The following is a 26,101-nucleotide window of genomic DNA, read 5'->3' on the forward strand; positions in this document are numbered from 1 at the left end:
TCCCTTACATCTCAGAATGTTTGAAAGCACGCCAGTTAGCCAGGTTAACATTCTATTCCAGTGGGTAAACATGACAACCAATTTGTGCAAAAACAGCAGATTAAATGAATGACAGCTTAATCTGTTTTCAATGATGCTGATCAAAGGGGAGACCTTAGCCAGAACGCCAAAGAAATAGTTATTTTGCTGGTGCCTACAGTGCACAACGACCTCCGACAAGCTTTGAAGAGGCAGGCTGAATCCGACATCGGAGTGGCACCGTGTGGCAGTGGTAGAGTTGCTGCTTTACAGCGCGGGAGACTCGGGTTCGATCCTGACCTCGGGAGCTGTCTGTATGAAGTTTATACTTTCTCCCTGTAATTGTGTGGGTTTTCTCCAGGTGCTCCAGTTTCCTCAAACACTCCAAAGGCATGTAAGTTAATTGGCCTTAGTAAAATTGTAAATTGTCCCTAGTGTGTAGGATAGTGCTAGTGTACAGGGTGGTCATTGGTGCTCGCTTGGTGGGCCGAAGGGCCTGTTTTCAAGCTGTACCGCTAAAGCCTAAAGACTGCTTGAACTATTACAGCCTCTGAATCAGAAGTGTGAATGTTCCCAAAATGAATCAGCCTGATATTTCGATGATTATGTAATGTTGTTGTTATGTATGCAGAACTTTGGAGACTGATCAGGGAAAAATCATATGGTGCTAAATAGTATTTGGGCATTATAAATGTTTTGGGGCATTATACAAAGTGTGATTAATTCACACTTGAACTTTTAACCTGTGAATTGTCTTAATGTCCAAAATAGTTCCAGATCACAGTTGATCTTGGCACCAGAACCTCTGTTGGCAGCACCAACTAAGTGAAAATTTAATCATCCTAAGTGGCGATGTACTCTGCAGGAAATCTGCAAGTCATTGTTCATATGATAAATGTCACAGGATGAAGGTCACAAGAGTTGGACTGGAACTAATAAGTGCAAGAAGGGACATAGAGAGTAGGAGGGAAAAAAAAACCCAGACTAAATTGGCTGGATTAACGTATGATGACGGCTCTGGGTCTGTACTTGCTGGAGTTTAGAAAGATTAAAAGGGGAGATTGACAGGCCCTTGATTGGTAACGGTGTCAAAAGTTACCGGGAGAAGGCAGGAAAATGCGGTTGAGAGGGAAAATTAGATCAGCCATGATTGAATGGTGGAGTAGGTTTAATGGGCTGAATGGCCTAATTCTGTTCGTATGTGTTATGAACGTGTTTAAAGACTTCATTATTTTCCATTATTACACTATTATTTTCCGCACCTAAATACTGAGAATTTCTCTTAGACTTATTAAGGATTTGGTGCCACTGCCTTTTAAGCACGGTCTTCTATCAATCTGAATTAAAAATCTGTAAGGATTAATGGAATAGTTCCTTGTGAAGATAAAGTGCATACTCCATATTGGGCAAGCAGAAATATTTTTGATAGGCAGTATAGCGTCGAGGTGAATATGCAGAATGATCAGCGGTAGTTGCTGCCTTGCAGCACCAGAGACCCGGGTTCAGTCCTGACCACAGGTGCTGACTGTACGGAGTTTGTACTTTCTCCCTGTGACCACGTGGATTTTCTCTGGGAGCTCCGGTTTCCTCCCACACTCTAATACATGCAGGTTTGTAGGTTAAAAGGCATCTGTAAAATTGTAAATTGTCCGTAGTGTGTAGGATAGTGTTAAGAGTACGGGGTGATCGCTGGTTGACTCGGTGGGCCAAGGGCCTGTTTCTGCACTGTATCTATAAAGTCTAAAGTCAAGTCTAAAACTATAGGAAAGGCAAATACAGGTTTTATTACATATTCAGTACAACAATTGATACAATCTTTTACCACACATTAACTTAAATGTGATTGAACTTAACAAAAAATATTTTATCAAATTGGGAATATGAATGCAAAGATTGGTCTTATTCACATTTTATCATGTCCCTTGTTTACTTAATTGTTTACTGAGGTTACGGCATCTATTTTTCCAGGTTTTGTTTTCTCTCTCACGTCATCTACCATTTTAAATGAACTGCTGGAAACCAACAATGGAGTTTGAGTTGACCTATCAAGCCAGTTGCAACACTATTAATCAACATCAATTGAACACGGACAGCTGGCATTTCGTGTCAAGAGGGTCTTGACCAAAGACGTCGCCTATCCATGCTCGCCAAAGATGCTGCCTGACCCGCTGAGTTACTCCAGCAACGATCGACACACTGGTTTGTTTTGTAAGGCTTGACATTTTGAATACTGGGAACCCATTCAAGCCTGCCATGCATCAATAATCTCAAATCACACGTCATGAATTAGCTCCTCTGTATACAAACTAGAAATAATGCAGCAGTTCTCTGGGCGTTGTACAAAGCTAAATTGTCTGCTGAAGATGACGGCAGGCAAATTCCTGTCACACCAGTTCATTTCCAGTTTGTTTTTTATGATACCAGGTGAAATATACTAATCTTGAATCCTGAGAATACTTTTTTTCTCCAAATTATTTATTTCCTTCAATATCAGGGCAACATTGTAACGTAATTCCTGGAACTTGGCAACAGGTAGCTGAAAGGAAGAAAAGAATAAGCAATAAGGGACTGAATATGTTTGTAAAATGGGCAAATCACCAAAGCCAACTTGTCATACAATGATATTACAACTTTTTTTTATTTTGGATTTCAAGTATTCACAGTACTTTCCTTAAATAATTTCAGGTCTTCCCTCAAACCTTGACTTTTTTCTAAAAAGAGGTTGTTTAGAGTTACAGTCCGGGAACAGGCCTTTCAGCCCACTGAGTCCATGCAGACCAGCAATCACCTGGTTCTATCCTACACAAGAGGGGCAATTTACAGAGGACAATTAACCACACGTCTTTGGAATGTGGGGGGAAACCAGAATACCCAGAGGAACCCACAAGGTCACAGGGAGAACATGCAAACTCCATAAAGACAGCACGCGCAGTCAGGATCGAACACGGGTCTCCGGCGGTGTGAGGCAGCGGCTCCACTTCTGCACCACGTTTGACATCTGTAAAGCTGAAAGAGCTGAGGTTCAAAGCAGATCACTGGAACAAAGGGGACCACAGAGAATGGTAGATGCTGCCCGGCCCGTCACAGCTACTTACCTCACCACCATCACTGGCAGCTATTGGAGGAGCTGCCTCAAACAGGCAACCAATATCAGCAGAGTCCCACAACACCCTGGCCACACTCTCATTTCACTCCTGCCATCAGGAAATGGTGACCATCAGATTCACGAAAAGCTTCTTCCCAATAACCATCAGCCTCTTAAACACTACATAATAGTAACCTCTCTATGAACCTTTAGGGGCTGTCTTGGTTGCACTAAGGACTTTGGGGATTTTTTACATTAGTATTGTGGTTATTAATTTATTGAATTTTGTTTATTATATATTATCTATTTGTATTATGTTTATCGGCCTGTTTTGCTGCCACAAGTAAGAATTTCTTTGTTTTGTTGTTGATACATGTGACAATTAAATCCTTTTGGCTCTTGAAGATTATACCTAAGTGGAGACTTGTAAAGTTTATGAGTCTTTTCTTTAGTTTAGTTTAGACATACAGTGTGGAATAATTCTACGTTATCCCAGTGTGAGTATCAAATCCTAAACACTAGGGGCAATTTATGGAACTAATTAACCTACAAACCTGCAACGTCTTTGGAGTGTGGGAGGAAACCGGAGCACCCGGAGAAAATCGATGCGGTAACAGGGAAAACGTGCAAACTCCACACAGACAGCACCCGAGATCAGGCTCACACCCAGGTGTCTGGACCTGAGGCAGAAACACTGTGACACTGTGCTGCCCCATGTTTCTCTAGGAATGATAAAATAGAAGTGACTCACAAAATCCTTTTTTTTTGTGGGAACCAGAGCTAGAAAATTAAATCATTATCATTACTGATACTGAAGGGAATTTCAGAGGAACTCCTTGACCCACACAGTGATAAGGATATTGACCTTACTATTGCACACACAGTAGATGCACTGAAAGGTAAAGGAGAATAAAAATTTGGTAATAAAGTTAGACAGAATAGAATGAAATGAGTATTCAGGCTGTGTGGCCTATTTGAGCCTGGTGGTTCATTCCATGTATTTCTAGCATTTTCAATAAGTTTCAAAGAAAGTATAACAGGGTGTTGAGGGTGTGGGTAGGGGTTGCTTTTGCATTTTTCAGCTTGAAATTGTGCAATCTGGTGCATACTGTAGCGACTCTTTTAACTTACACATGAATGCAACATTTATGCTTTAAATTGCATTAGGTATGAATAAGGTTAGGCTAAATTACATTCCTAATTACATTCCACAGTAGAGCCAGGCTCTGATGAACAGGTGCAGCACATGACTGACGTTGTATATTCATGTATGGAAATCAGATTTAAATTCATGCTATTATGCATATATGTATATAGAAAAAAACCCTAGAAACAAAGCAAGAGGAGTCAGACTTCCATAACTGCAAAAATAAATGAATCAACCTTACCCTTTGACTATGGAAACAAGACAAAAATAATGCCACATATTCAACCAAGTATATGGTTGAATGAAATTAAGATATCTATCTATATCTATCTATCTATCTATCTATCTATCTATCTATCTATCTATCTATCTATCTATCTATCTATCTATCTATCTATCTATCTATCTATCTATCTATCTATCTATCTATCTATCTATCTATCTATCTATCTATCTATCTATCTATCTATAAAACTCAAATCCGTCCGCCTGCAGTACGGATCCCTTCCTGTCTTTTGATTCGTTGACGGCTGCTCCTTCCTCAGCTTCCAACACACTTCGAAACAATGTTGCAAGACAGGAACACTGAACTTTTCACTGCTGCAGCAGGCAGGGATTTTTTTTTAAAGAGGCAGGGCAGTGGTGGAATCTTACTTTTGAGAACGGCTTCAGTTCCATTGGAGGAGACGGGTGCATGGTGGAATATTGGGTTGGGGGATCACACCATTGGGGGAGCAGACCCAACGGGTCTGCACTTGGTCTAGTATATACATAAAATTGGCTTACCACAGAATCCCATTGAAGCTAAATGTTTAAAAGTTCCATCATTAATATGTGACAAGTTTAGTACAAAGTTCACTTTCTCTAATCTGTGAAATTTGGTCAGAATGGGCTCTGGGGTTTAAATTTTTGTCCATGAATCTCTTAACCTGAGCATGTTCTTTGTTGCAACTGTGAGTTGCCCTGCGAGGTGCATTCATCACTTAATTCCTTTGGAATGTAAGAATTTAAACCTATTCCTACTCACCAGGTTGCACTGGTAGTTGGGAGAGTGATCCCGACTGTTGACTAGCTAGAATAGATGAGGAGTCCTAGCGATAATGGTGATAACTATGTGCGATAGATATATACAGTTGGCGCTCTACTGCTGTGGGGTTGCAGCGGAAACGTTCATAAAAGTTCATAAAAGTCCCCAACCCTGTCACAATGTGTGATGTTTGGTGAAATACAGCTGAAGGAAGTATCAACGGCAGTACTTACTGGGGCCAATTGGCAAAGCTAACCTCTCATCCAGTCTTGATGGCTCATCGATTCGGGAGGGTTGTATTTGAAAGAAGGGTCAGGAAGAAACAGCTTGAGAAGTCAACAATGTTCCTTATTGTACCTTACTGTGTTGAACACAGACACAAGCCCTTCGGCTCATGCCGACCATCTATCATGGTAAGAGCCTGGGCAGCATTGATATCCAGGGGGGATCTTGGTGTCCAACTTCATGGCGCCTCGAAGGTGGCAGCACACGTAGATAAGGTGGTAACAAAGGCGTATGGTATACTTGCATCATTGCTAGGAGCGTTGAGTATAATGGACAGGAAGTCATGATACAGCTCTACATGACTTTGGTCAGACCGCATTTGGAGTATTCCATGCAGTTCTGGTCGCCCCATTACAGACAAGATGTGAGGGCTTTGGAGTGGGTGCAAGATTCAAGATTCAAGAGAGTTTATTGTCATGTGTGCCTGATAGGACAATGAAGTTCTTGCTTTGCTTCAGCACAACAGAACACTGCAGGCACAGTACAAACCTGCACACCTTTGTGATGTGAGAGGAAAGCGGAGAACCCGGAGAAAACTCACGCAGTCACAGGGAGATGCGGGAGTAACTAGAGTGCCTTACACTCTTGTACTTAGCACGACTGTGCTTAATGTATTAACCAATGTCACTGAATTGTATGGAAACAAATAACTTCACTGTACTTAGGTATAGAGGTGAATAAAGTACCATTGACCCATTTACCTTGGAGATCTATTCACAGATTCTATACAAAAGTGCATCTTTCGCATGACAAAATGGCTAAATGGAGTCTGAGAGAATACAGTGGATCAGTAGAGGCGCTGATTTGCAATGTCAGAGATCAAGGTTCAATCGTGCTGACTGTGCAGAGTTTGAAGGTTCTTCCTATAACTGCGTGGGTTTTATTCTGGTACTCCGGTTTCCTCCCACACTCCAAAGACATGCAGATTTGTGGGTTAATTGGCTTTTGTAAATTGTAAATTGGCCCCAGTGTGTAGTATAGCACAACTGTATGGGGTTATCGCTGGTTGGCGTGGACTCTGTGAGCCGAAGCTTGTTTCAACACTGTATCTCTAAAATCTAAAAGAGTATTGGTAATCTTAGATGACGAGAAATGGTGACTCCCAATCTCCCAGCCGTTAAAGGTTACAGAAGACAAGTTATTTGTAATTGCTCGAATCTCATTTTTTTTAAAGCCTCCGGGACTGGAATTTGGCCAAGATAGCACATTCAGAACGCATGGAGGTGATCTAGCCTGACATTCAGATCCAGTGAAGTCACCAGGCAGAAACTTCAGAGGCAAAGTTCAATGTACGTAGGTTTTACATTGCCGGTTTACAAGGTATATATTTCTACCTCTGAGCTCAAATGGGAAGGTGACAGCTAATCTAGGTGGAAGAGGATTTTCAATTAGTGAATGGTTCCTTTAAGACATTCAGGTGAGGAGCACTCAGGCGCAAACATACTATTATTTACATTCAGAACAGCAAACAAAATGTAAAACAATCATTAGAATGGTTATGAAAGAATAACTTTGCTCAATAAATCTCTGGAAGCATGATCACCCATGGACAAAATTCAACATCCTAGTGCTAATCTGAATGTTCTAATATGCTGAACACTTAGATGCCGGACACAAACACAAACTATTCTATTCCTTTCATATTATTTGATACCATTTAGTCCTAATTCATAACTAGTACGGGTATATTGAATTGATTCAAAGATACAGCATGAAAACAGGCCCTTGGGCACAGAGTCGAAGTTGACCATCGATCACCCGTTCACACTGGTTCTATGTTATCCCACTTTCTTATCCACACGCTACATACTTGGAGGGATATACAGAGGCCAATTAACCTGCAAACTCACATCTTTGGGATGTGGAGGATACCGAAAGAAACCCATGGGGTCACAGGGAGAACGTGCAAACTCCGCAGACAGGATCCGAGCTGTGCTGATCTAACATGACTGAAGTGAGAAGTGAGGATAGGAGAGCCACTTCCATGCACGTTGAAACTGACCATTCAAATGTTCTTGCAATTTGCAATTATGTTCAAATGAATAAACCTAGAAGGGGGCCGTTAGCTTGCTATAAATGCGGCATTTATGTGAAAGAGCTATCCAATTAATCCCAGTCCCATACTTGCTCCACCGTTATTTGTCTTTCCTGTTCTAATATGGTAAAATGTTCTTAAGAAAAGGGGGACCTTAGTGAAAGTTACAGAATAGTAAAAGCCCTGGATATTGATTTTGAAAGCATGTTTCCACTAATGGGAGAGTCTAGGACCAGAGGGCACAGTCTCAGAACAAAGGACATACTTTTATATAGAAGATGAGAAAGAATTTATTAGTCAGAGGATGGTGAATCTGTGGAATTAATTGCCACACACTCTCGTAAATCTCCTCTGCACTTTTTCTCACTTAAATTTTGTGTGAGTGAATTTCATTGCATATCTCAAATTTTTGGGTGGTGGTTTGTGAATTCTGTCAGGGTGAATTTCCATTCCCTGAGCAGCCATAAAATGGGTGTTGCCTGCATAAACATAATCTGCACTTACATAATCATCTTTAACACCAAAATAATTCCCAAGTACCTCACAGAGACATAATTAAAAAAACCCATGATATTTAATAGAGCACAGGGGTAGATTTGCAGCCTCACAACGCCAGAGACCCGGGTTCAATCCTGACAACAGGTGTCTACATGGAGTTTGTACGTTCTCCCCATTACCGCGTTGGTTTTTTCTTGGTGCTTCGGTTTCCTCTCACAATCCAAAGATGTGCAGGTTTGTAGGTTAATTGGCTTCTTTAAAAATTGTAAATTGTCCCTAGCGTGTGGGATAGTGTTAGTACCTGTATGCGGGATGATCGCAGGTTGGTGTGGACTCTGTGGGCCAAAAGGCCTGTTTCAACACTATCTCTAAAGTCTAAAAGAGTATTGGTAATCTTAGAGAAATGGTGACTTCCAATCTCCCAGCTATTAAAGGTTACAGAAGACAAGTTATTTGTAATTGCTTGTATCTCATTTTTTTAAAGCCTCCGGGACTGTAATTTGGCCAAGATAGCACATTCAGAACGCATGGAGGTGATCTAGCCTGAAATTTGGTTCTACTGGTCAACAGGCATAAACTTCAGAGGCAGAGTTCAGTGCTTCATTTGTGTTTGTATATAAATCAGCCCGATGGCACGGCGTTAGAGTTGCTGCCTTACTGCGCCAGAGTCCCAGGTTCAATCCTGACTATGGGTGCTGTCTGTATGAAGTTTGTACATTCTCCCTATGATCATGTGGGTTTTCCCTGGGTGTTCCGGTTTCCTCTCACATTCCAAAGACTTACAGGTTTGTACATTAATTGGCTTAGATAAAAATAGTAAATTGTCCCTCGTGTGTAGGATGTACGGGGATCGTTGGTCGGTGTCGACTCGATGGACCAAAGGGCCTGTTTACGTGCTGTATCTCTAAACTAAATCAAATGGTATTATTTTGTTTTCCAGCCATGTGACATGTGTGTTTATTAATCATCTGCATCAGAATCTTTTCTTCCACAAAATAAGCACGGCATTGAACTCACAACGTTTAATTCTCTTTCACAGCACTGTTTTGTACTAATCATATGACTTGCTAGAATCTGGTCTTCTATTGAATTTAGTCTCCTTGAAGGAAAGAGCTTGTTACTTTGTGGTTGGCAGTACTGGGAAAAGTTCTACAGCACGTTGACATAAAAGGTTTCCACGCTTATACCCACATTCATTCCATGTTATCCTCCCTGGCATTATCATTCCAAGATCACTGCAGTATCCTTCTCTACTCCGCAACATATCTATCATTTCTTCTTGGAATATCTTCCTGGATTGTACTAAACTTTACAAAAGGCATCTGTTGAATTCATTGCCACAGATGGCGGTGGAGGCTCAGTCATTGGTTATTTTTAAGGCAGAGATGGACAGGTTCTGAATTAGTAAGGGTGTTCAAAGGTTACGGAGGGAAGGAAGGAGAATGGGATTGAGAGGAAAAGATAGATCAGCCATGATCGAATGACAGACCAGACACAATCGGCCAAATGGCCTGATTCTGCTCATATGAAGTCCCAAATGTGATCAAATCTTTGGTTATCCAATGCAAAATATCCTGTTCTTTCGATTGTTCACAAAAATATCATGTTTTTCAAAGTAACTTGCACTACCATGGGCTTGTTATTCTAAAATTTATACAAAAAGAATTGCAGATACTGGTTTAGAAAAAAAGACACAAAGTGCTGGAGTTACTCAGTGGGTCAGTCAGCATCTCAGAAGGATGAAGGCGAAATAAATAAATCTTCTGCCTATCACCCACACCCCTCTCGCCCATTTCCACAAACCACGTGCCAGGCTTTGTTTCCCCCTCTCCCTCCACCTCTTTTCCAGTTTTCTCTCCCTTACCTCAATTAGTCTGAAGGGTCCCCATCCAAAAGCTCATCTATCCATGCTCTCTAGAGACGCTGCCTGACCCGCTGAGTAACTCCAGCACTTTGTGCCTTGTTTTTCTAATTTTTTGTTTCGTTATTTGCATAGTCATTTTTTTCCGCTATCTTGTGTAATTTATGTTTATGTGTATGTAATATATGTTCACAGTCAGCTCTCACCTTCTGCCCCGTTGACTCAAAAATTACTTCACGCCACGTAACTAATCTCATCTATCTTCTCCAGAAGGAAGCGTTCTTAGCGTGTAGGAAGGAACTGCAGATGCTGGTTTATACTGAAGATTGACACAAAGTGCTGGAGTAACTCAGCGGGTTCCGGCAGCATCGCTAGAGAACATGGGTAGGTGACATTCTGGGTCAGGACCCTTCTTCAGACCGACCTACTGTCCCGATCCGAAACGTTGCCTATCCATGTTCTTTGGGGATGCTGTCTAACCCTAAGAAACCTGCACTCCCTCAACAGCAAGAATATCCTTCCTCAAATTTGGAGACCAAAACTGCACACAATACTCCAGGTGTGGTCTCACCAGGACCCTGTACAACTGCAGAAGGATCTCATTGTACTTTCCCTTTTCCTAATTGAACACCATTCAGATAATAATCTATCTTCCTGTTCTTGCCACCAAGTGGATAACCTCACATTATCCACATTAAACTGCATCTGCCCACTCGCCCAGCCTGTCCAAGTCACCCATCATTCTCATAGCATCCTCCGCACGGTTCACACTGCCACCCAGACATGTGTCATCTGTAAATTTGCTCATGTTACTTTTAATCCCTTCAAATAAATCATTCATGTATATTGTACATAGCAGCGGTCCCAGCACCAAGCCTTGCAGTACCCAACTAGTCACTGCCTGCCATTCTGAAAGATACCCCTTAATCCCTACTCTTTGTTTCCCGTCTGCCAACTAATTTTCTATCCATGTCAGTAACCTATCCCAATACCATGTGTTCTAATTTTGCCCACTAATTTCCTATGTGGGACCTTATCAAAGGCTTTCTGAAAGTCCAGGTGTACTACATCCACTGGTTCTCCCTTGTCCATTTTCTTAGTTACATCCTCAAAAAATTCCAGGAGATTAGTCAAGCATGATTTCCCCTTCGTCATAGAAAATCATCAAGCTGCGTGAACAATTGATGAGGTGTTAGGAACAACAGTATTTATAGTTACTAAGACTAGTGGTTAGCAGTATGTTACATTGAGAAATTGAAACAGTTCTTGACAGTTGCAAGAGCCTAATACAGCATTACTCCAATACACTTATATAAGAAAGCCACCAAAGATTTTAAACTTTAAATCTGCAATTATATCTTATACAACAGAGAGCCGTACATCACAGGTACAGACCCTTCAGCCACTAATATCCGTGCCGAACACGATGTCACGTTATTCATCTCTGCCTGCACATGATCCGTATGCCTTAATCCCTGCATATCCATGTACTTATCTAACAGATAGACACAAAGTGCTGGAGAAGCTATATTTAAGATGGAGTTAGATGTGGCCCTTGTGGCTAATGGTATCAGGGGGTATGGAGAGAAGGAAGATACAGGATACTGAGTTGGATGATCAGCCATGATCATATTGAATGGCAGTGCAGGCTCGAAGGGCCGAATGCACCTATTTTCTATGTTTCTATGGAGTAACTCAACGGGTCAGACAGCATCCAAAAAGGAAGGGTGGCGATTCGGGTTGGGACCCTTCATTAGAATGTAACCCGCTGAGTTACTCCAGTGCTTTGCGTCTATCGTTAGTATAAACCAGCATCTGCAGTTCTTTGTTTCTACTCATCTTACAGCATCTTAAAGTCCACTATCGCATTTGCCTCTACCATTACTCCCAGCAGCATGTTCCAGGAATGCAACACTCTCTGTGTAAAAAATTTGCCCTGGTCATTTTTAAACTTTGCCACTCTCACCTTAGAGCTGTCCTCTAATCCCCAACATTTCCACTTTTGGGGAAAATGTTTTGACTCTCTACCCTATCCGTGCCTCTCAGACGTTTAGATATTATCACGTCGCCCCTCAGCTCCAATACTCCAGAGAAAACAATCTAAGTTTGTCCAACCTCTCACAGATAATACCCTCCAATATAAGCAGCATTCTGGTAAACCTCTTCTGTGCCCTCTCCAAAGAAGCCACATCCTTCCTGTAATGGGGCAGCCAGAATCTACAGCAGTATCTTTTCCTACTGGATGATAAATGTAAGTATTGGTTAAATGTTTAGTTCAATTTAGAGATACAGCATGGAAACAGGCTCGGCAGCCCACCGAGTACCTGACCTCTGATCATCCATTTACACTAGTTCTGTTATCCCACTCTCTCATCCACTCCCTACACAACTTAAGGGGAAATTAAGGAGATCAATTAACCTACAAACCCGCACATGCTTGGGACGTGGGAGGAAACCAGAGCACCTGGAAGAAACTCATATAGTCACAGGGAGAATGAGTAATCTCCAGATAGACAGCACCCGAGGTCAGGATCAAAACTGAATCTCTAGCACTATGAGCAGCAACTTTACCAGATGTACCACTGTGCTGCCCTAATCTTGGCTTGTGCTGACTAAAAATACAGGTTGGACTGTTAGATCTCCACTGGGACAAGAGGTGTGTATGACAAGGGTAATATTAAGTGCAATGATAATGATACATCTGAAAGCACACCATTCACGAGAGTTATGATATATATCTTAAAATACATTTAGCCAGTAAAAATATTGTGTGATGGAATTGAACAACTCAATGGACAGCAATGAATCAGAATTAATGAAACAGTAGATACATTGTAATATGTTCTTTGTTGGTCTCTGTGACCAAATCAGATAAGCTGAATGAAACACCAGATCTGGTTAGTCAAGATATTCCAGTTCTGGCAACAACATTGACTGCCTGAATCTACCAATTGTGTAAAGGCTAGGTTGGTTAGATGACCATGTTTATGCTTGGGTCCGAATGACCTGCATAAAATCATTAAAAACAGCACTATCCTCTGTCAATGATGAACAATATAACTGCACATTGTCACAGCATGTGCGGGCAAGGTGGTGCAACTGGGTATTACAGCTGCCTCACAGCACCAGAGACCTAGGTGCGAACCTAACCTGTGACTGCTTGAGGTTTTGGATGGGGACCCTTCAGACTAATTGAGGTGGAGAGAAAACTGGAAAAGAGGTGGAAGGAGAGGGGGAACAAAGCCTGGCAAGTGATTTGTGGAAACAGGCGAGGGGCGTGGGGGTGATAGGCAGATAGAAACATAGAAACATAGAAAGTAGGTGCGAGAGTAGACCACCAGGTCCGTCGAGCCCGCACCGCCATTCGCTCATGGCTGAACACTAAACAGACACACTTACCCACAAACAGTAGACACAAGACACAGAACACAAGACACTACCCTCCCCTTTATACCTCTATCACCCCTCTCCACCCCAAGAACCTCGTGATCTCCTGGGGGACGCAAAAAAACGGATAAAAACCCAGGTCCAATTCGGGAAAAAAAAACGGGAAATTCCTCTCCGACCCCAATCCAGGCGATCGACACTTGTCCAGGAGATCACTCAGGTCTTACTATACTAACCATACCTAGGTCCATATCCCTGCCCTCTCCCCGTAGCCCCTTATCCCCTTGGCAGCTAAAAAAACATCTATTTTAGTCTTAAATATATTTAAAGTTTCTGCTTCCACTGCTCCCTGGGGCAGTGAATTCCATAAATTAACCACCCTCTGGTTGAAGACGTTCTCCCTCATCTCAGTTTTAAAAGAGCCCCCCCTTATTCTGCAAACTATGTCCCCTAGCTCTAGTTTCCGCGATCATTGGGAACATCCTCGGTGCATCCACCCGATCAAGGCCCCTCACGATCTTATATGTTTCAATGAGATCGCCTCTCATTCTTCTAAACTCCAAAGAGTAGAGTTCCAGCCTACTTAACCTTTCCTCATATGTCAATCCCCTCATTGCAGGAATTAATCTTGTAAACCTTCGCTGCACTGCCTCCAGGGCTAGTACATCCTTTCTTAAGTATGGACCCCAGAACTGTACACAGTATTCCAAATGTGGTCTCACTAATACTGTGTACAGCTGCAGCAAGACCTCCGTGTTTTTATACTCAATCCCCCTAGCAATAAAGGCCAAAACTCCATTGGCCTTCCTAATTGCTTGCTGCACCTGCATACTAACTTTCAGTGATTCATGTACTAATACCCCTAGATCCCTTTGCGTTGCATTACAACGCAGCTCCTCCTCATTTAGAAAATAACTTGCCCTATCATCTTTTTTCCCAAAGTGAATGACTTCACATTTATTAGTATTAAATTTCATCTGCCAAGTTGTTGCCCACTCACCTAGCTTATCTATATCCTTTTGCAGACTCTTCCTATCCTCCTCATCCCCTACTTTTCCTCCCATTTTTGTATCGTCCGCAAATTTTGATATATTACACTTGGTTCCCTCCTCCAAATCATTTATATAAATTGTGAACAACTGGGGTCCCAGCACCGACCCTTGCGGAACCCCGCTAGTTACCGGTTGCCATCCCGAGTATGAACCATTTATCCCCACTCTCTGCTTCCTATTTGTTAGCCAATCCTCTACCCATGCTAATATATTACCCCCAATCCCATAATTTTTTATTTTTAGATAGGTGGACAAAGGCAGAAGATTTATTTATTTGGCCTTCATCCTCCTGAGATGCTGCCTGCCCCACTGAGTAAATCCAGCACTTTGTGCCTTTTTTTTTCTAAACCAATATCTGCAATTCTTTGTGTATAAATGTTAGAAAAACAAGCCCATGGTAGTGTAAGTAACTTTGGAATAGTGTCTAGAAAAATAAAAACCAAGCTTTCGAGTCAGGGCATTACTGGACACGTAACAAAAACCAGGGATAGACACAACATGTGGAGATTGGCAGCGGTGGAGAACACTAACAGCATCACCAGGCCAGGCCGACCCCAGCAACTCTGACCGAGGTACACCTCCAGGCCAACGGGACTTCAAGGCCAAAATAAGACATTTTTAAGGATACAAGATGGTACAGGAAACATGGGGACTTGTGTTCTTCGTCAGTGTAACCTTACATAGAAACATAGAAATTAGGTGCAGGAGTAGGCCATTCCGCCCTTCGAGCCTGCACCGCCATTCAATATGATCATGGCTGATCATCCAACTCAGTATCCCGTACCTGCCTTCTCTCCATACCCCCTGATCCCCTTAGCCACAAGGGCCACATCTAACTCCCTCTTAAATATAGCCAATGAACTGGCCTCAACTACCCTCTGTGGCAGAGAGTTCCAGAGATTCACCACTCTCTGTGTGAAAAAAGTTCTTCTCATCTCGGTTTTAAAGGATTTCCCCCTTATCCTTAAGCTGTGACCCCTTGTCCTGGACTTCCCTAACATCGGGAACAGTCTTACACTCTTGTACTTGGGTATGATTGTGCTTATGTATAGTAAAATCTTACTGAATTTTGTGCATACAAAAGAATTTTACTGTATATAGGTACATGTGACAATAAAAAGCAGTTAGTTGAACCATTAAAATGCTAAAGTAATTCAGCAGGTCAGGCAGCATCTCTGGAGAACATGGATAGGTGACGTTTCGAATCGGGACCCTTCTTCAGACTGAAGAGAGTCTGAAGAAGGGTCCCAACCAGAAATATAATCTATCCATTTTATCCAGAGATGCTGTCCGACCCGCTGAGTTAGTCCATCATTTTATGTTGATCTTTGGTATAAGCCAGCATCTGCAGTTCCTTTTTATTATGTTTGTACATAATACCAGGGACTCGATCCAGAGCCAGCCAAAATGAAACCATATTTGGAGATCCCAACACCAATAGACGTGACAGGCATCTAATTACTAGGACACATTTGATACCAGCTTAAGTGTCATTCATCTAAAGACTTGAAGCTCCTCTGAGAATTACATGGAGAAATGGAAATTAGTTTTGGGGGAAAATGCCAAGAAGTTTTACTTTAATTGTTTATTATTAACGGCTGCCCCTTCATCATTCTTGGATAGATGACCTCAAGTGGGAGATTATTTTGTATCGTGCATCTCAGGAATCTGGGGCAACATTGAGGCACATGGACAATGTCCCTGTGCATCAAGGATATTAAAAACAGCGAAGAGATACGCACAAAGCAAGCCGAAGCTCTTGGCAATTGTGTCATCATCAACATGGTTGAATTATATATCTGTAGATATATATCTGTAGATGGCAAATGGTGAATGTTGGAACAGATTAACCAAATAGTTCTCAAAATACTAAATTAGACCTCAGAGAATACTGTTGATGACACAAAACATATGCTCTAAAGCAATGCACAAAGAGATGGAAGATATGACATTTGCGATGCTGGCTGTTCCTGGGTCACGAACATTGAATTTACGGACACCACTACATACAGACAAGCTCCCATAATATTATTAAATTAAAAAAAAATGATGTACATTCATTCATATGAGCAGCAGGACTGGTGTTTTCTCTCGCCACTATTAATAGTTGTTCCTTTCTACCCTACATGTTATTAAATCTGTTCATTACAAAACTGTGAAGGTATGGCTAACATATTGAGTGATTACTGTGTACTTTCCAACTTATGGACATCGACATTGAGAAAAATGTAAAATTGGAACCTATTCATTACCCAGGGATGGCCTATAATCTGAAAATAAATTCTGCTATTGATACAAATACATCGATAGATGCTCCTGAACACATCGTCAGTGATGTAACCTGGGGTCATTGGGTGTTTCGGGTCTTTCAACATCAGACACCCTCACCCAGGCGACCCAGCCGTGGTTGACCAGACTACGACTTGTGTTCAGGTGACATTCGCTCCTCCCCATGGACCTCCTCTTCTGATCCAGAGCCATCTCGAGGCCTTCTCCGCTGCCTCTGTGGTGTTCTTGATGGCCCTTCTCCTCGCCACTCTGTTGATGCCCAAGGCTTTGTAGAGTGATTGCCCTGCAAAACCTCTGAAGCCAACCTCGATGGGCATACATCTTGCCTTCCAGCCCTGCTTGCGGCAGTCTATGACCAGCTCTTCATACTTGGCCATCTTCCTCTCGTGGGCCTCCTCCAGCCGGTCCTCCCACGGCACTGTCAGTTCCAACAAGACGATGTTTTTGGTCGCCTCTGAGACCAGGAGGATATCTGGCCTCAGGGTGGTCGTGGCAATGTGCCATGGGAACTTCAGCTGTTTCACCAGGTCTACGGAAAGCTGCCAGTCCTGCGCAGTCGCCAGGATTCTTTAGAGGTTATCGCGTGATTTTGTAAGTGAGATGAACGGAATTGGTTAGGGTGAAACATTGCCATGGTGTAGATGTACGTTATTTATTTGGTTGCAGATGAGCAAGATCAGAAGGAAATGCAAGTCATTATTCAGCAAGAACAGCCAATGCGCAAGTAACAGGAGACTGAACATTTCATTTACATTTTGAGATGAATTAATTGTGCAAAAAAATCTAAAGGTCAACAATTTATAGCATCGGCTTTGTTACATAAGGAATTACTTATTAAACAGATTGTCATAAAAAGTAGCATTCAGATTGTACGGTTGTCTCAACTGTCCCAGGATCAGGTTAAACGATTTTGAAGTGTGATATTTCTTTGGCACATTGAAGTTCTCGTTACTTTGACCTGACATTGTGGTTAAACTGTGGATAAAGATTTGTGCTGATCTTTGTGCTCGTGTGTAATTATTGTGAACTTCACTGCAGTGGCCAGAATAACCTCAAATACAACTGACGGTGTTTTGAATAAATGTCATCTAATCTTTTCTTGATTTAGAACAGATATCCTAAATGCTAAATGGAGTATGCTAATATCTGCAGAATTTGCAATGTTTGCCAATGGCCAGTGTGACTGATGAACTGTGTACCCACCATCAAAATGATCTATAGGCAACTCTAGACAGCCAGCATCAACAGCCAGCTTCATCAAAGACCCACACCACCCTGGCTACTCTCTCGTTTTACTCCTCCTATCTCGAAGAAGATACAAGACTGAAAACAGTGACCTCCAGGTTCATGGCATCTGCTGGCGCCGGCGATGGCGGCCGCGATGTACTGCTCCTTGCTGTTTTGTATGTGTTTGTTTGTTTGTGCCGTCTGTGAAAACCTTACAAAGATTACTTTCACGAGAGAGGTGATCATAAACATCGAACATACGGTACCTCCAAACATCGTTCTGGATTTCTCTCACTCGCTGGATTATTTGGACATACTCGTCGGCGGGGCTGTGGCTACGTTCAAGGTCTTGAGACGGAGGAGGACCCGTGGGAAGCGCTCTGGAGCACTCACCCAATTCTGCCAACGAGGATCACGCACACCACTCCCGAGCATATTCCTGGCAAACGTACGGTCTCTCAAGAACAAAGTGGACGAACTGCGACTCCTGCGCCGGACAAACAAGGACTTCTCTCGAGATGCTGCCCTGTGTTTCACCGAGACCTGGTTGTGTGAGTCGAGCCCGGACAGCGCGCTGCAACTGGCTGGCTTCCAACTTCACAGAGTGGACCGCGAAGTGGAGGCAGTGGAGAAATCATGAGGCGGTGGAATATGTTTCTATACCAACCAGGATTGGTGCAGCGACATCACGGTACTGTCAAATTTCTGCTCTCCCAAGCCTCTTTATAAACTGCAAACCCTTCTACTCTCCGAGGGAATTTAACTCCTTTATTCTCGCTGGAGTTAACATTCCCCCCCAAGCCTGCGTACGTGAGGCGCAAATGCAACTCGCTGACCAAGTATTGAGGGTAGAGAGAGACTTCCCGGACTCCATGGTCATTGTTTTGGGGAACTTTAACAAAGCTAACCTCAGCCGTGACCTTCCAAAGTACAAACTTCATGTTACCTGCCCCACCAGAGGGGAGACAACACTTGACCACTGTTACGCATATCGCTCTGTTCCCCGGGCGGGTCTGGGTCTCTCTGATCATTGTCTAGTTCACCTTATTCCGACCTACAAGCAGAAACAAAAAGCTGCTAAGCCTGTGGTCAGAACAACGTGGAGAAGTGAGGGCATCGAGAACCTACAATCCTGCCTTGACTGCACGGTTTGGAATGTGTTCAGGGAAGCAACCACAAGCCTCGATGAGTATACAGACACTGTATTATCATACGTCAGCTTTTGTGAGAACAGTTGCATTCCAACCAGCCCGGACCTGGTTCAACAACAACAAGCGCTGGTTTACTGCAGAACTCAGACAACTCCGACAGTCTAAAATCTCCAGGACCAGACAATGTTTTCCCCTCTACTCCCAAGCTTTGTGCCAAACAACTGGCACCGGTCTTCATATACATTTTCAACCAGTCCCTGCAAACCTCTACTGTCCCTGCCTGCTTCAAAGTCTCCATTATTGTCTGTACCCAAAAAGGCAAGGATTACTTGTCTTAATGACTACAGGCCTGTTGCATTCATCTCTGTAGTCATGAAGACCCTTGAAAGGCTTGTGCTGGCCAAACTGAAAAATATCACGAACTGCGTACTGGACCCTCTGCAGTTTGCATATCGGGTCAATAGATCTGTGGATGATGCAGTCAACCTCGGCCTGCAATTCATCCTCCAGCACCTAGACCGCCAGGGGACCTATGTGAGGATTTTGTTTGTTGATTTTAGCTCTGCATTCAACACCATTGTGCCAGAGCTACTACACTCCAAACTTTCCGAGTTGACTGTGCCTGAAGCCCTCTGTCGGTGGATCACCAGCTTCCTGACAGACAGGAAGCAACATGTGAGGCTGGGTAAGCACATCTCTGACCCGCAAACCCTCAGCATAGGAGCACCGCAAGGCTGCGTACTCTCCCCTCTCCTCTACACCAATGACTGCACCTCCACTGACTCCACCGTCAAGCTTCTTAATTTTGCGGATCAAACATCCCTGATTGGACTGATCCAGGATGGGGAGGAATCCGCCTGCAGACAGGAAGTGTCACAGCTGGCGTCCTGGTGCCACCTCAACAACCTGGAGCTCAATGCTCTTAAGACAGTGGAATTGATTGTAGACTTTAGGAGAGCTCCCCCTACCCTCACCCCACTCACCATCAACAACACCCCCGTCACATCTGTGGAGTCTTTTAAGTTCCTGGGAACCATCATCTCCAAGGACCTTAAGTGGGGGGCTACCATCGACTCCACAGTCAAAAAGGCCCAACAGAGGATGTACTTCCTATGGCAGCTGAGGAAGCACAATCTGCCACAGGCAATGATGGTCCAATTCTACACGGCTATCGTAGAGTCTGTTCTCACCTTCTCCATCATGGTCTGGTTTGGCTCAGCCACCAAGCACGACACCTGGAGGCTGCAGCGAATCGTCCAACCAGCAGAGAAGGTTATTGGCTGCAACCTTTCCTCCATTGATGAACTGTACACTGAAAGGGCCAGGAAGCGAGCGGGCACGATCATCTCTGACCCCCTCTCACCCTGGCCACAAACTCTTTGAATCACTTCCCTCTGGAAGGCGATTCTGGACTGGCAAAGCTGCCACAGCCAGACATAAAAACAGTTTATATCCACAAATAGTTGCTCTACTCAACAGCCAAAAATCTGTAGCCTCCCTTTGATCTGGTATTTTATTGGTTCACATGCTTGATCAATGGTGTTTTATCATTAATGTTTTATTATTATTAATGTTTAGTGTTTTCTGAGTCATTCGTAACTGTCACTGTAGCGCATGTTGTTACTTGTGAGCGGAGCACCAAGGCAAATTCCTTGTATGTGAATACTTGGCCAATAAACGTACTTACTTAATACAAGTTTAATGTTTCTCAAATTCTAATCATTAATTTCCGCACTGACCCATCTCAGTGTACAATGAGTAACCCAAGCTGCAATCAGTTCTTAGTCATTATGCAACAAGTTTAACACCTACAGTAAACTAAGAACTTAAGTTATATCTTAGCAAGTTATTCAGGGATTCCAGATCTTCAGTTGTTTTAACCCTTGATAAAACAAAGCAAAACTCAGAAGCTGAAGTTGAGCAGTTGTTAAACCCCTAAATCTTGGGTCTGAGTCTCTTGGGTCTCTCCGTTGCCGGACCAGCAGGTTCAGGAACAGCTTCTTCCCTGCGGCTGTTACACAACTTAACTCTGCATCTTGGAGATTGCCAGTCCCCCCCCCCCCCCCCCCCCCCCCCCGGACACTCCTTCCCTCAGAAATATGGCACTATTGCTAATGTATGTACATATATATATTTTGCTGTTCCATTATTCTATGTTTGCTCTACTGGGTGAGATGCTAACTGCATTTCATTGTCTCTGTACTGTACACTGCACAATGACAATAAAGATTGAATCTGAATCTGAATCTGAGTTTAATATAGGTATTTTATTTCGCTGCAAGCAAAAGTTGATTTTTCTTTGGAACTACAATTAAACAGGAATCAATACTGGACCTAGGCAGCTGAAGCCACGGTGCCCAACTCTAATTGAAGGCAGAAATTTTGTAAGCTGACATCCGTACTCAATGTGAATTATAAAGAAAGCGAGGCGGTATAAGATCAAAAACGTTTATCCAGCTTTAAGTGAAGAAAATGTAACCAGCACAGTCTCAGAGCATGTCACTATAGATAAAACATAGTGCGATACAAAATTTGCCTCGTAACGGAAATGCAAAAGAACAGAGACTTTGGCGAGGTTGTGTCGATTGTAGGGCTGGAAAATGTTACAAAGAGCAAGAGAAATGATGTCATGAATAGATTTAATCATGCTAAGAATTTTAAACTTGGGTTGTAAGGTCACTGGGAGTACAAATAAATCTGGCATGGAATGAATTTGGTTGGAGATCGGATATTGACACCAGGGTTTTAAATGGGATCACGGAATAATGAGAACAGATGATCTATCAAGGGGCAATCAGAATGGTGAAATATGGAGTCCTTGACTGTACATATAATTTAATGGAGAAAAGTTCATATCTAGATTCAACTTCACACAACAAGTTTTACAAGATTAAATAGTTCTGCTGTCATTTTGTGGTTAATTGGCTTCTGCAAAATTGTAAATTATCCCTAGTGTATGTTTATTGCGCGGGGATTGCTGGTCGGCACGGACTCGGTGGGCCGAAGGTACCGAGCTGTATCTCTAAACTAAACTAAAAGTCAGCTCAGCAATGGCAGCTGACCAAATGGTTATATAAAGTCTATTATTGGCAGCATTGCATCCTTATATAAGTTTGATGCATCTCAAGTTCTAGTTGCCATTAATTTTCTACACTGACCCCTCTCAATGTCTATTGGGCAACTCAAACTGCGGGTAGCTCTTACCACCAGTGTGCAAGAGTCCTGCACCAATTAGCAGCTTAGACTGTATCTAGGCAACTTACTCATTGCACAGATCTTCAGGTTTATAACCCTTGTGTAAAAGAAACCCAACACTCACAAGCTGAGGTGAATAATTTCGAAAGTCCCTGAAACGTTTCGCTGCACGCAGTTATGCTTCATTTCTATTGGTGGTTATATTTTTAGGCTAGATGGATCTTTGGCAGTACATGATGATCTATTCCTCGAACTCTGTGGGTAGAGTCCAATAATCAATCACTAAAGAATGTAGACAAGAAACCTTTTCAACACAGTTGAGAAGAGAGAGTAATAGTTTAGTAACTGGGATAATAGTGCAGGGACCTTGACAGTTGATCAAAGGACTAATAAAGTTCAAACATTATAATTGGGAACTGGGAATTTTATTGGGATTAATTCCAGTAACTCGGAATTTAACTTCAGGTATCTAAATAATCTTGTCACTATCTGGCTTTCTTCCAGCCGAGCTGGCTTTCTCCCACATCCCAGCGATGTGCGGGTTTTGTAGGTCAATTGGCCTCTAAATTACCTCTGGTGTGTAGGCAGTGGATGCGGAAGTGAGATAACGTAGAACTGATGCGAATGAGTGATCGATGGTCGGGTGTGGACTCGACTGAAAGGTCTGTTTCAAACTAAACTAACTTTAGTTACTGGTCTGGAGAAGGGTCTCGACCCGAAACATCACCCATTCCTTTCCGCTGAGATGCTGCCTGTCCCGCTAAGTTACTCCAGCTTTTTGTGTCTATCTTTAGTTGCTGGTGTTCCAAATCATGGAAATGCCCTTCTACGGTTCCGCATTGGATTACAACCCTGAATCAATCAAGTGCAATGACATTCTACAGCTCTATCGAATTGATCTCATGAAGCACTAAAAGATCTAACTGCAGCATCAATGTTTTCTATTAACCAGCTCTCACCCATCTTCGAGGCATGGAGCCAGGGACGTGCTGTTACACAATGTGTTGCTGCAGTCAGCACTACAAGCTGTAAAGTGTCGCACGTTCTTAAATGCTTCAGCTGTGGTTTTGTCATCCAGTGCCATAAGACTATATGACCATAAGACATAGGAGCAGAATTAGGCCATTTCCTCGCTAGATGCTGCTTGAGCTCTTTGTGCACTTTTTAGTGCTCAAGATTCCAGAATCTTGTTGAAATCAAGTTCATAAGACCATAAGATTAGAAAAGACAGAATTAGGGACAGAATTAGGCTATTTGGCCCATTGCTTACTCCGCCATTCAATTACGGCTGATCTATTTTTCCCTCTTAACCACATTCTCCTGCCTTCTCCCTGTAATCTCTGACAGCCTTACTAATCAAGAATCTGGCAACCTCCCATTTAAAAATATCCAATGATGATCTCCACAGCTTTCTGTGGCAATGAACTCCACAGATTCACCATCCTCTGGCCACAAAAATAGAGTTGATTCTAAAGGTACGTCTGAGACTGTGCCTGCTGGTACTGGACTCACCCACTACTGGAAATATCATTTCTATGTCCATTCTATCCAGGCCTTTCATTGTCCAGTAGATTTCAATGAGATCCCCTGCATTCTTATAATCTCCAGCGAGTACAGGTCCAGTGCCATTAAATGGTCATCATGTTAACCTATTCATTCCTGGGATCATTCTCGTAAACCTCCTCTGGAACCTCTCCAGAGCCAGCACATCCTTCCTTAGATATGGGGTCCAAGACTGCTCATAATACTCCAAATGGCCTTATAAAGCCTCAGCATTGCATCCCAGTTTTTTATATTATAATCCTCTTGAAATTAATACAAACATTGTATTAGCCTTTCTTACTACTGATTCAACTTGCAAATTAACCTTTTGGGAATCCTGCACCAGCACTCCTTTCGTCCCTCTTGATACCATTCACGTAAACCTCCTCTCAACCCTCTTCAATACCAATACATCCCTCCTCAGATATGGGGCCCAAAACAGAAGTGGGCCTGTGCAGGACCTGGCCGTGAAGAGGTTTATTGTCTTACATCAGCAGAAACATTGTACCCAAAATAATTTGGCTCCCACGAGTACTCACCTCAAAACGATGAGTGTTTCCATCTGACAACTTCAACTGCATCAGTACGGCTGGTTGCAGTGCACGGGTTAAGGAACTGTAAACATAGAATCAGAGTCAGTAGCAAAGTGAGAACACGCTGGAGGAGACGGCACGTTCGTGGGTCAGGGTGTGGGTGGGGTGGGCCGCTGGAGACCCTGCAGCAGCCGGTGGGGATCGCAGGGACCGGGCACTGCTGAAGACCCCACAGAGGTCAAACAAGCGCACAGATCGGACGCGGTCTGCAGCGGTACTGAGCGGCGGAGGACATTAACAGTATTGCCAGGCCAGGCCGTCCTTTGCAACCTCGGCCTAGTGCCACGGGGCTTTAAGGCCAAGATAAGTGCCATAGAGTCATAGAGTGATACAATGTGGAAACAGGCCCTTCGGCCCACAGGCCCACACCGGCCAACATATCCCAGCTACACTTGTCCCACCTACCTGTGCTTGGTCCATATCCCTCCAAACCTGCCCAATCCATGTACCTGTCTAGCTGTTTCTTGAACATTGGGATACTCAGCCTCAACCATGTCCTCTGGCAGCTGGTCCATACACTCACCACTCTTTGTGTGAAAAAGTTACCCCTCAGATTCCGATTAAATCAATAATTTCCCCTGCACCTTAAACCTATGTCCTCTGGTCTTCGATTCACTTACTCTGGGCAAGAGACTCTGTGCATCGATCCAATCTATTCCTCTCATGATTGTTTACACCTCTATAAGATCTCCCCTCATCCTCATGCGTCCAATAGAGTCCCAGCCTACTCAACCTCTCCCTATATCTCACACCCTCCAGTCCTGACAACAGCCTCATAAATCTTCTCTGTACCCTTTACAGCTTGACAACATATTTTCTATAACATGGTGCCCAAAAATGAACACAATACTCTAAATGAGGACTCACCAACGTATCGTACAACTACATGACCTCCCAACCTCTATACTCAATACCCTGACTGATGAAAGCCAATGTGCCAAGTCTTTTTGACCACCTTATCTACCTGCGACTCTACCTTCAAGGAGCCATGCACCTGCACTCCATAATCCCTCTCCTCTACAACACCCCCCAGGTAACCTACCATTCACTATGTAGGTCCTGCCCATGTAAGACTTTCCAAAATGCAACACCTCACATTTCTCTGTATTAAATTCCATCAACCATTCCTCAGCCCATCTTGCCAATCGATCCAGATCCTGAAATCTTTCACAACCATCTTCACTATCTGCAAAACCACCCACTTTTGTATCATCAGCAAACATGCTAATCTTGCCACGAATGTTCTCATCCAAATCATTAATGTAAATGACAAACAGTAACTAGCACCGAACCCAAGAGTTCAAGAGACATTTATTATTACATGTACTAATTGGTATAGTGAGATCTGAATTACCATACAGCCATACAAATAAAAAGAACACAATAGAATTTAACATGAACCAACGTTTCCCACTGTGAGGGAAGGCATTAAAATTCAGTCCTCTTCCTCGTGTTCACCAGGGCCTTTGAGGCCTCCACAGTCGCTATGGGCAGCCCGAATATTTCAGGCCCTCTCGCCGGGAGTTCCTTTCACAGCATGTGGGGAGTCTGGCCCTGGTCAGTGCGGGCAAGAGCGTTGAGAAGGAGGGGGTCGAGGATCATGCCAGTAACTCACTCACTCACTCACTGTGGCCGCGGCGCCCCGGGCGTGGAGCCACCGCGTTGTGGCTAGGGAGGGAAGTAGCTCGGGTGGCTGTGAGCAGACGCCG

General features: G+C 43.3%; 1 protein-coding gene across 2 annotated transcripts in view; it reads right to left on the reverse strand.

The window, feature by feature from the left end:
- Positions 1 to 1,777: 1,777 nt before the first annotated feature.
- Positions 1,778 to 26,101, reverse strand: part of commd5 (COMM domain containing 5) — a 62,388-nt gene continuing 38,064 nt past the window's right edge. For both annotated transcript variants that reach the window (XM_055644007.1, XM_055644009.1), the window contains exons 7-8: positions 24,339 to 24,414; positions 1,778 to 2,554 (exon numbers count right to left, since the gene is read on the reverse strand). In XM_055644007.1, coding sequence (XP_055499982.1) covers positions 2,453 to 2,554; positions 24,339 to 24,414 — 178 coding nt within the window. In that variant the 3' untranslated portion in view covers positions 1,778 to 2,452. The remainder of the gene's footprint in view (positions 2,555 to 24,338; positions 24,415 to 26,101) is intronic.

Source organism: Leucoraja erinacea, chromosome 12 (genome assembly GCF_028641065.1).
Source record: "Leucoraja erinacea ecotype New England chromosome 12, Leri_hhj_1, whole genome shotgun sequence".
NCBI lineage: Eukaryota > Metazoa > Chordata > Chondrichthyes > Rajiformes > Rajidae > Leucoraja > Leucoraja erinaceus.